Source organism: Ammospiza nelsoni, chromosome 15 (assembly GCF_027579445.1).
Source record: "Ammospiza nelsoni isolate bAmmNel1 chromosome 15, bAmmNel1.pri, whole genome shotgun sequence".
Taxonomy (NCBI): domain Eukaryota; kingdom Metazoa; phylum Chordata; class Aves; order Passeriformes; family Passerellidae; genus Ammospiza; species Ammospiza nelsoni.
The window spans coordinates 13,299,732-13,311,932 of NC_080647.1; the positions used below are offsets into that span (position 1 = coordinate 13,299,732).

The 12,201-nt window shown below is 40.1% G+C and overlaps 1 protein-coding gene across 3 annotated transcripts in view; it reads right to left on the bottom strand.

Moving 5' to 3' along the window:
* The window catches only part of FMR1 (fragile X messenger ribonucleoprotein 1), a 30,288-nt gene extending 18,465 nt beyond the window's left edge, over nucleotides 1–11,823 (bottom strand). Inside the window, exons 1-5 of one of the 3 annotated variants that reach the window (XM_059482768.1) lie at nucleotides 11,491–11,823; nucleotides 3,368–3,420; nucleotides 2,367–2,460; nucleotides 1,290–1,361; nucleotides 863–1,011 (exon numbers count right to left, since the gene is read on the bottom strand). In XM_059482768.1, the coding sequence (XP_059338751.1) occupies nucleotides 863–1,011; nucleotides 1,290–1,361; nucleotides 2,367–2,460; nucleotides 3,368–3,420; nucleotides 11,491–11,541 (419 nt within the window). In that variant the 5' untranslated portion in view covers nucleotides 11,542–11,823. The remainder of the gene's footprint in view (nucleotides 1–862; nucleotides 1,012–1,289; nucleotides 1,362–2,366; nucleotides 2,461–3,367; nucleotides 3,421–11,490) is intronic. The other 2 variants (XM_059482767.1, XM_059482769.1) reach the window with 2 other exon arrangements.
* Nucleotides 11,824–12,201: the final 378 nt, after the last annotated feature.

Here is a 12,201-nt window from a genome sequence, read left to right on the forward strand (position 1 = left end):
CAGGTGTTATTTTATTCTATTCTAATTTATTTTACTAATTTTTTTTTCATTTGCTTTCACATGAGTAGGATTAGAAATATTTCAGAAATTTTCTGTATGTAAATCTGTGGAATGACAAGTTAGACAAAACTACATTAAAAACTATAATCACTATGATCAGCAAGTTCAAGATTTCAAACACATCATGAACCATTAAAATGTGTGATTTCATTTTAACCCCTGCAGCATTCTAAGGACCATATGCTCATCTCATGCTGTGCTCGGCTTCTCCAGGTTTCCTGTGTCTACTTGTGTATGCTGTAACACTAACTTCAGGAAGTTTTAGTCTAACCTGAATTTATAACTCATCCCACACTGAGACAATAACATACATCTTAAGGAAAGCAGAAAGTGACCTGAAGGTAAACAAGGGGAGTCAGTATTATTGTGACTTTTAGAGCTGTAACTACATTACAACAACAGGTCCATGGCCTAGGAGAAAGTTAGCTGGCTTTGTATCATACTCTGGGAGGTTTCATTATTGTTCAACTATTCCCAGAGCCATCAACAAATAACAAAAATTGACCAAGAATGGATTCAGATTAACCTGTGCATACCAGTGAACAGTGCTAAGAGTGAAAATCTTAATCTGTATCACACATAAACCTTAAAATTTTGAAGAAAGTGTTTCTTCCTCCAGGAATACACCACAATTCAAAAAATCATCGTTTCTATTTCTGAAGTATGACCACATGAATATTTGTATTTTTTACATTGCAATAAGTTAATTTAGAGTGGTAGAAAGCATTATTCTTCTTCTTGTCTCAGGCTTAAGAAGTTACCCACATTCTGAAACAAGTTATAAAGAAACGCTTGTACTTACATTTGCCTTAAATCTTCAGGAACTGCCAGTTTGATTTTATGAAAAGTATCTTTTGTTGCGGGTTTATTGGGGTTCACAGATCTCAAACGCTCAATTGTGACAATTTCGTTGTATGTAGCATCACAGGCTGCATATTCTATTACGTAGAACTGATATAAAAATAATAAAATCATCCAAGCCACATATTTTATGACATGAGTGAGCATTACACTATTAAGGAAAAGGTACTTTTGTTAACTGTACAAGTCAAATTTGACTTCTCAGATTGAGGTTAATGGTAATTGCAATTTTCCTAATCAAGAAACTCTTAAAAAATGAATAGAGATTAGTTCAAACCATAGTGTACATCAATATATAAAGAGAAAAGAAAGAAAAAAGTATAAGTCAATATAAAAAAATATATATATGTATATATGCATACTCCTACCTCACCCTTTATCATTCTCACTTTAGCCAACCACCAACAGCAGGGTTCTTTTTCATTTGCCCTGGAATAAACCTGAACAAAATACATACATTATATCCTTAAAAGACATCACAAAAGCTGACACTAATATGATCAGGAACTCCATAGGAACAAAACCCAGCAAAACATCTTAGTACAAAAAGTCTCTGAGCACAACACAGAAAGCATGTAACAGCAAGATTGTATAGACAAGTAATAATAAATAATACAGTGCCCAATCTACTGCAGTAGCTGCCTCAGTCTTGCATGCAGTTAAAAGAGAGATAATTCAGACTTTTACATCTGTTAATATTTAATCAATAGTATTTCTAATTGTGTGTAGGTCTGATGAAGTCCTACCAGTGGGTGAGAGGGAGGTTACATATCTGCACTTCTTTAGCACATATATGCTATCAGCCACACCTATATTACAGAAGTTTTGCCATTTTCTTATTTTTCAAATTAAAAGTCTATAGAGCATGCAAGCAGAATGCAAATCTTGCAAGTCCTCTTTCTTTAAATTAATTATGAAAATAAATGTTACAATTTTATAAAATAAGGAGGTTTTAGAAATATGCTGTTTAAAGTCAATCTCTTTGCATATACATGTAAGTATTTACATATACACATATATTTCTATGTTTTTATGTACACACACATATAATGCAAATTATGATTCAGCTTGAAGCTTTGGTAACAGAGACATTATTACCTTACAGCTTAATAACCACAGTTCATTCATATTTCTGAATTAAATGTCCTAAAAAGGACTGATCTGTAATCAATGCAACATTGATCATGTCTATAAATCAGCCTATTTGTAACTCATGGTACATGGAATTGTACACGGCCTTTTGTGGTACATGGAATTGGCATGGTTTATTACTGTCAGACTCTGGCTTTGGAGATGTGCCTGACACTGTGCTTTCTGCAGTACTTGGAATCAAAGGAGGTGACATCACCTAACATGGAAGCAAACCTTCCAGTGGCTTGGCTGACATTTTTCACAGCAAGTTCTCTCACTTCTCAAGACAAGAGCTGTTAATGGAGCATACACACCTCTACTTCATCGCTTTCATTTATGTCTTTATTATAGCCTGCAGGTGGTGGGAACCTCACATCATGGAATGGGATTTGTCTCTCTGGTTGCCAGCTGCAAACAAAAATCACTGTGAATGCTCTAAATATTTTCATCTTCTTTGTAAACAAAGTCAAACATTTTTAATCCAATAATTTTACAGTTTCAAATTCAGTGGAGCTTTTGTGCATATATGCATTAAAGGTAATGTGATCCAATGTATACATAATAAGAAAAAAAATCACATCTAAATGACCACTAAGCATCTTAAATGAAACCCTGATTCCCCCTGCAATCTTTTGAATCTTCTAGTAGAAGCCCTTCCTCTATTTACAGGGATGGTTTTTAACCCCAACATTAGAAACACAGATAAAAAACATTCCATAACATATTTGGACACTTCCTTCAAAAGAGGTCTGTATCTTCTATTTCTTTGGTTCTACTACAGGTAATGAAAATTTGATCAGGATCCAGTCTGAATACTGTTTTCATTTTCAGTTTCTTCAATGGAGACTGGATAATTTTAGTTTCTAGATGAGAAAATTGGTATTCATCATTTATCTATAGAACAAATTTTGTAATAATGGAATCTTCTAAAACCAAGGCAAGACATTCACACGTGAAAGAGTCAGTAATAGTACAACTGCTGACTTACTCAAACATAGATTGTCATCAGGTAAATTCAGTGACAACATGATTATCTTCCCAGTAAAACCCATGTTACTATGGTTTTGCACTTGAAAGTATTTAAATAATTTATACAGAAAGTTTATACAGAAATATTTAAATAATTTATAAGTATTTAAAGGCATTTATACAGAAATATCACAAAACAGTAGATACTAAATATAACTGTAAAACATGCCAGCAGCAAGTTTAGTGTATCTAATATACACTACTCTGCACTAAGCCATATTTAGGTCAATCAAATGCAAGGTTGATACTCTGTCATTTACAGGTACAACACCAGCAATACACTTACTTGTTTTCAAATGAAACTGTTATTGAATCTTCATGCACATCCTTTACAAATGCCTGTGGAGGAAACAAAGTATAATTATGTCTGTTTATAGACACTTTTAAAAGTAATTTTAAGCCTGTAAAACACCTCCTTTCCACAAATATTGATGACTCTCACAATGAAAGTATGTTTTAAAGTCAACCTTTTTAATCTTGCAACAGACTTATATAAAACACATACTGAAAGCTGATAACCTCCTTGGGTCCATGATTGGCAGCACACTGATACACAAACAGAATGCCTCAGCTGTGAAGACATTATTTCTACTTTTTAGAAGCAACAGGAAAGGTTAGTAGGAAATGACAAGATAGTTCAAGATTTTTAAATGTTTGGTTTTTATAATCACATTTAATGTATAGACAGGCACAGAAATTAAACATCAGTATTCCTCAAAAAACAAATGACACCAAAGCCCACAAAACCTCCAGGTCCTGTCTCTTCCTTCTTTACCTCAAAGTACATTTGAACATTGCACCAGCAAAACTCATCTATATCAATTTCAGCAGTGTCTTCCCCATATTTACTTCACCACACTAAGTCTGTAGAGCACAAACTTTAGATAAATGCCCTGGGGCCTCCCTTCCCTTGTCTCCTGGGGGAGGGACAGCAGCTGTGCTCTCCGTGCCACCACAAAGCAGAGACAGAACTAGAATTCAGCACTGAGGGCTCCTCCTGCCTTAAGCACTCCACTGCCTGATTTGGATTTGTCAATATTTAGCTTAAAGCCCCAAATGCTTCCCCCATTCCCCATCTACAGAACAGCAAGACCAGCATACTCACAACTTTGGGATGTACCAATGAAAATATTTTTCTCAGCGTGAAACAATGGAGGTCACAGGTTAACCAGGGATGAAAAGATCATGGAGGTTTTATTCTTTATTTTTAAAGGACCTCTATGAACTTCTAAAACAAGGTGCTGAAGTGCTGAGTATTCCACTAACATTAGTCCACACATAGTATCATTGCAAGGTAGGTAAATAAAAGCCCATGAACATGAAAGAATAGAAAAATTTTTTCTACTAATGGAGATCCACCTTCGTAGATTAAAAACATCTCAGTAAATTGAAACTAATTTAGCAGCAACTACCACTTCTTTGGAAGAATTAATTAATGAACATTTTATTTTTCTCCATTTTATTATTCTTGCCCTTGCAAGCTTCCAAGACAAGAAGAGATCTTATCTCTTACAAGAAGGTAAGAGTCTCTCTTATTTGGAACCTAAATGATTTTTAAGAAATTCTTTTGCTATTTTTGCTTTACAAAGTACTCCAAAATATTTCCTGAGTTGCAGCAGTATTTTAGTATCAAAAAAGAGCAACACCTGACATGGGCTAATACAGAGCTCCAAGAACTGGCTAAAATGAAGTGGTAATACATGTGAATGTCATCACCCAGAGTCATTCAGTACAAGGAAAAATCCATCCAGGTTGAGAACTGAAACATAACCAATGCCACTGTGAAGTTGAAGAAAAGAAGTCGAAGAAAAGCCACAGTGACAACAGCAAAAAATTATTTTACACCTTGCTTGCCTCTCAATACTCTTAAGAACAAGACTTATTATTGCCAGCAAACCAAGGAGACTTTTAAAAGTCTCCAAATGTATTTGCATAATTATGAATTTCAAAATTCCATATTCCTTCAAAGGGGATTACAAGCACAGCTGATGTTTTTCAATGCCATGGTATAAAGACGACTTAAGGCCACATCTCAAGATCATGTTCATAGCAGTACAGAAAAGGTATTTACATGAAGAGGCAACAGAGCTCTCAGGTGATCATTATTGATACATTTAGCTCATGTTTCATATTGTGGTGTATTCTGTAAGAAGATTCCAGAACTGGAGAGGCATTTGAACAATACAATAGTAGTCCTGACTCATTTCACATTACACAGATCACCTTCAAAGGCTTCACCCACGTGTCTCCAATGGTAGTAAAGTGCCACTTATTCTTCCAGATGCAGCTGAAATGAATGCCTTTAACACCTGAAAACCACTATGATCACTACCAGACAGTAGGCATGGCTCCTTTGTGCCACAGACTGGACAAGGATTAATAGTAATACTCAAGTATGTAAAAGCAGAGATTATTTTACAAAGCAAATTCCACAGAAATTATACCAGGAACACTTAACAGCCTTCAGGAGAACAGGGAAGAGCAACACAACTCATGCCCTGAGAAACAACCTGTTCATACCTAATTTTCTCATATTTATAAAATGTCAAAAAAAATCACCTTTCCTTGTATGAAAGGTACTTTGGGAGAAGTCATCACCTTTGTGGTGATGAAAACACCAAAAGGTGTCCTCATCAGCACTCTGAAAAAGTGACAGAAAATGGCAGAAAAATTCACAAGCACAGCAGCAAAGAGCAAGACTACATCTCATATCCAGAGAGAAATGGAAGAGAGCTCCTAACTTCCAATACACCTTGAGCACAATCCTAGGGGCTACAGCAATATACCTTATTAAGGGTAATAATGCTAAAACCTACCATTAATGAGTAAACCACGATGTGCAACAAATAAATCTAAGTTAAGCTGAAGACTAGCCTGGACCTTCAAAGAATTTAGCAATTGTATTATCTGGAAACAGTAAAAGTTGAGAGATACAGCTGGCTGAAAGAGGAATGAACTACAGTGTCCTGTCTGAGCTCTCCTTAAACAGCTCTTGCACATTGCTTTGGTCACAATGCAGAAATCAGAGGGAGCCTGAACCAGGAACACTGGTTAAACTGCTGACCTTACACTGGTAGCATCAATGCAGACGCTGCCAGGGAAAATCACAAATCTGAATTTCTTTAGCTTACACCAGGTTCAGAAGAGTCAGCCACAGAAGCAGATAAATACCTGGTTTTCCCTTCAGTCTGGCCAAAACCACTGATGTCATAACTCTGTGGTTTGTCTTTTAATTAATAGTCTCGCAAAATTACAAGAGTTCATTGGAATAAATTTATAATTAATTACAAAGTGAACAATGCCTTGCCAAATAACTAATTTCAAGTATGCAATATATGAAACATGTCTGCACAACTCTCTGTGATCTTTATGCTTAAAACCATCATGCAAAATATTTTAGTGACTATTAATACAGTCCTTAATATTTGGGTGTCTAATCCTACCTATCCAGAAAAGGGGGTTCTCCTTGTTTTCAAGTTTCTTGTGACACACAAAAATGTCAGACACTTATCACATCAGTTTACCATCATCTGGACCACAGCACCATGTCAATTTTCCTCCAATATGAATATTTAAACTGATCTGTAGCACAAAAATTGGACTCTTCAGCACTATATATTTCAATTGGTACATTTTCAAACAGAAAAGGTCTGAAACATTTCTAAGTTTTCCTTAAAAAACTAATATTTCAGCAGCAATGCCTTTGGGAAACCAAAATTAATACTTATCCAAACTGTTTGTAAGTCTTGTTTTTGTAATTCTTGTGAAATTACACACAATGCTAAAAAGAAATGAAGCCTTTAACACCATAAACCAAATTCACAGACAGGACAAGCCAGCCCCAGATGTCAGTAAAGGCAGAGAAGAGGCTCCGATCTCACAGGAGTATCAGGAGAAACACAATCACCATTCATCAGCCATTTTTAGATAAGGAGTGTAAGTAGGCATGGAAATTCAAACATAAGGGTGCAGATACATGAGCTGAAAATGCACCCCCATGAAGGGACAGAACAGTGGCTCTGATGAATTTGGACACCAAGATGAAATGCCTTAAAAACAAAGTGAAACTGGACAGAAGCAAAATGAGGTAACAGGACAGTGAAAGACTGAAGCAGCTGACATACCATTATTGCTAACAGCAGAAATAACAAGAAAGAGTACACAAAATTGTGAACAGAAGCACATTTTGTAATGGCAAAGGTTGATTCTTCTTCTCTAATGTGGGAAAAAAAAAATCAAATTTTCTACACCAAATTTGACTCTGAGTCACATAAACCATTTCATTTCTCTCCATGCTTCAGATATTATAAAGTAAAAAAGTTTAAAGCATGGCATTTCTCAAACACATAAACATTCACATTCTAAGAACGGCTATAGCTGAATATATGGTTTAAATTTTACAAATTATTTGTTTAAAAAATAAGAATTATTGGAAGCACCAGCATATTTTTATGCTAAATGGAATGATGGACACTTCAAAGGGAAAAATAAAGGCTTCAGCTGCCATGAAATTTTGCTTTTTTAAAGTCTGCTCACATCATCAGATGTGAGCATTGTCAACCATTTTAATAAAGGAGGATAATTAACTGTAAGAAGGGAAAGTAGGGAAAATATGCTTTTTAACATAAAAAGGCTGTGTTGATAACAAACGTGCATCTACTGTTAGTGTAACCATTGTGTAACATTTCATACCTGTTGGAAGGAGAATGTCAAAAGGGAACTCGGTGTATAATCAAGTCTGAGAAAGGCTGGACATACAAAGGAACAGAATAGGGAGAAGAAAAAGTCACAGAAATGGTCACCAGACAGGGAAAAAGCGTACAGGTGGTCATCCTCAGATGGACTGAGCAGACAGCTCATGAATGTACAAAGAGACTGCAGATATTGGCTGAGGTGTCTGGATGGAACAGTGAAAGAAAAAAATGGATAGAGGGCCACAGGAACAGCTGCTAATAGTGAGACCTGGAGTAATAAAGTGGTAAGAAAGATGAATTATTTTATCAGCTGTAGCTTCAATGAAGTTATCTATAAAACCAAGCAAATGACAGCAAGGCGCTGAAACTACTGGGATAAAAAGTGGAAGATTTTCACAAGGTTACAGAGCAAGAAGTGGCAAAAATTGGGTTACAGACAACACAGAGATATTAACAACAAACACCATCACAAAACTGACTGCCTCAAACGGATGTTTTCCATCTTTAGCAGAGGACACAAGAGAGAATCACTCCCAAACTCAAAAAGAAAAATCAATCCCATGTTGGAAAGGCATCCAGCACGTCCCCTTTTAGAGGGAAACACCTCAAGATAATCCCAAAAAGATAAGGCAAAGGCTGTCTATTAGTCCTCTGTGAATAAGAACTTCAAAACCCAATTTACTACTCCCATACAAGAAAAGAGATTAAGAAGATATGTGCTAATACTGCACACCTTCAAGATCTAGTTACCTGGCTGTGAGCTGCAAAAAGGCAATTTCCTCTCCCTGGATTCACAGTCCTGGTGCTTGTTGGACCAGGCTTCATGGAATAAGTAAGGAAATCTAACATTTTCTTTCCAAGGATTCTGGGCCCAAGCACATAGCAAGTCATGACTAAGCATGTCTAGGTACCAGACTGTCAATTATCCCTGAATCATGCCCACTTACTGCTCTGTGCTTTCCATGGAATCATTCATCTTAGGCAAGGAGGAAAAAAATCATCAAAGTACAGAGTATGCACTAAGCAGTATTTGAATTCCATTCAGAAAGAACCAGCCTGCACTACAGCAGTCACATCAGCACACTCCAGTATTCCAGTGCACCTGACCAGAATGAAATTTGAATTCAGATCTCACAGCTGGCTATGAAGGCATCCTCCAACCATCTCCTATGCTTTGTGTGGGACATGAATCCTCTGGATGTATCTCAGAAAACACTGGTTTGTTACTTTCAGCAGGGCTTATGTGGGCAGTTTTGTACTGTAAAGATCCAGATGATGTTGGTGGGTACACTCAAAAATGTTTAGGTCCTCAGAGAGACCTGCAAGGAGGATATGAAAAGCTGAAGTGTAGGCACAACTGGGTGCCTACTTGAGCCACTTCATCCCATCCTGACTACAGCAGCCTCATACTCCACCCCCTTCCATGTCTTAGTAACAGGAGAGGTGTATTTTTCCAAAAAATTTACATATTCTCATTAATTCAGAATTATTCAAAGCCAAATAAATCTTCACCTGTTATCAGTAAAACATGAGATTGAATAAAAGAATTGTTTTGCTTTTGGTTTGTTTGAAACATTACTGCTGTAAATCACTTCTCAGGAGGCTGCTTAAAGAAACTTGTAAAATGGAAAAATAAAATCATCCTGCAATTAACTTCACACTTGACATCACTGCACACTTCTTGCTAGGCTGGGTCAACATTCATTTTTTACAACTGAATCGCCATCTCTAAGATGGGCATAAAATTCACAAGAAAAACATTAGATATATTACTTTGTAACAGAGTGATAGTCAGATATCATGACGAAAGAGAAATCTGTAATTAGAATTCAAGTAATTCAAATTAGGGGAAACCACAGGAAAATTGCTAGTTTATACTGAATATTATTGCATGAGAGTGTAAAACAACTCCCACTCTTTTATTCTTTAAAAATAAATGTTGCATTTATTTTAAATGTGATGCTCCATCTCAAGAGGTAATTCAGGTGAAGACAGATAAATCCATATGCCCATTTTTCCCTTTAGACAATTTAACCAAAGCTGCTTGGTCAGTGAGAAAGAGCAAACAAAAAAAAATCCTGTCAAAATTTCTAGAAGTTAAAAGATAAACATAACCATACTGCTTGGGGCAATGGCTGGTTAGAACCTGGGTGCACTAAATCATGACCAAGCTTCCATGAACATATGCTCAGATTAAGCTTTCACCTACACACAAGGGGTACTGGGCCCCCATGGTGTCAAATCTGAAAACAAACAATTAAAGTTTCAGAAGCTTTCAATTCTCCCAGGTTTATTCAATATTTGTCACTAAAGAAAGTACCATGTCATTATTACCATCATCTCCTTCACATCATTGTGTAACTACTATAATTTGATGAAAGCCTCATTAAAAGTTCTAATGTGCAATGCATTTACTCCTTCTGCTTCTTTCTGACCAAATACTGTACCTTTAAAAACCTAAAACATTTTTAGAAGTGCTAGATTATTTAATTCCAGGAAGCAATATACAGATCTAGAACTTTGACTACAGCACCGTGAGCTCACAGGATGCTTATTTACCACTGATTTGTATCTCATACTGCTTCTTTTCTTTTTTGAAAAAAAAAATTATTTTCAGAATTGGATAGCACACAAATTTTAAAAATAAGCTTTTAAGAGGTCTGTTTTTCTTAGAAAAACTCAGAGGTGTTGGAACTACATCATTTGGCTATCTACCTGGCTTAGCACAGGAACACGTGAGTGTGAAACTCTACCCGGTCCCTCAATGCTAACATAAATATTGGATGTTGCACTATAACTAGGCCCAATTTTTAAAGTCCTAGGATCATTTAAACCATGGGAAACCTGCAGGAACTGATCCATGGCTGTTCCTGGTATGCTGATAACAGGTCAATGAGACTAGGCCCAAACCAACCATATCCGAATTTTATTTTCTGTAAAACTGCAAATTATACCCTATTAATACGCTGATTAATACAACTCAACTCATGCAAAGCCACACAATACTAGACGGTATTAATAAAACATATTCAGCGCTCATATGTTCAAGGCTCAGGGTTGGCTTTATTAAGCATAAGGGCTGGGAAACAAACATGCAATGCCACTAAATAATTTCAGTAAGAAGAGGTAGATTTGATATCTATATGTATTCAGGGACTCAGCACAGATAGATCTGGCCAAGCAATGCTGTCTTTAATATCACCAGGCATGGCATTAGGAGCAAGAATCCACCACAGCGTTTCATCAGGAATGTGCATTAACGAGGGCCCCCCTCCTCCCCGCCTTGCAGGCCGTGCTCATGCAGTGCAGCTCTCCTGGAAACCCGGACGCCGAGAGAGACTTTCCTTAAGTAGCGACAAAAGCTGAGGATTTAGCAATTAATGCCCCATCCCAGGGCTGATCCTCGCTCAGCCCGGGACGAGGCGGCCCCGGGCGCCCCTTCCCACAAAGGGGGAAGGCCCGAGGCCTCCCCGCTCTCGCTCCTCATCGGGCCTCGAGTCAGCTCAGCGCCGGCGGCCCCCGGCTCGCTCTGCGCGGCCACCGCGAGGGACCCGCCGCGGCCTCCACCCCTGCCTGCTTCTCCCTCCTCCTTCCTGCCCCGGGGCCTCCGCTCTCCCTCAGCGCGGGGAGGAGGAGCCGCCGCCGCCTCCTCCTCCTCCCGTTGCCGTGCCCGCTCCCTCCCCTGGGGCCCGGCCCGGCCGCGAGCACCCGGTACCTTGTAGAAGGCCCCGTTGGAGCCCCGCACCTCCACCACCAGCTCCTCCATGTTGTGCGCGGTGCGGGAGACCCGGGCCCGGCGCCGCCTCCCTTCCCTTTCTCTGTGCCGGCGCAGGCGGGGGAGGAGCGGTGTGTGTATGCGGGGCGGGGGCGCTCGGTTCACGCCGAGCCCGGGGGTGTGGCCACCCTGGGCGGGAGCGGGGGGCAGCGCCGGGGGCTCCGCTCGGCGCCGCCGCTCCGGGCCCGGGGCCGCCGGAAATGAAACCGAAACGGCGGCGGGCGGCGCGCGGGGGGCGCGCGCAGGGCGCCCGGTTCGCACGCGAGCGCTCGGGGCCCGCGTCACGTGACCGCGGGAGGGGCGGGGCCGGGAGCGGGCCCGGGGCAGGCGCGCGCCGCTCGCTCGCCCACCCGCCGCCGCCGCCGCCTCTGTAACGGCCCCGCGCGCGCGCAGCCGCAGTGGCGCGGGGCGCGCGCGAACCCGGCAGTTGCGGAGCCGAGGTCCCGCCTCCCCCCCTCCGCCGCACCCCGCCCGGCGCGCGCCGAAGTGACCGCCCTGGCGGCCAATCGGGTCGCGCGGTGCCGCGCCGCGCGCCTGAGTGACCGGCACTGCCGGCCAATCAGATCGCGCGGCCTGAGCGGCGCTGGTCGGGGCGCGCGGCACCCTCAGCCAGGCCCGTATGGCGGGGGGTGTGTGTCCGTGTGGGGCCGC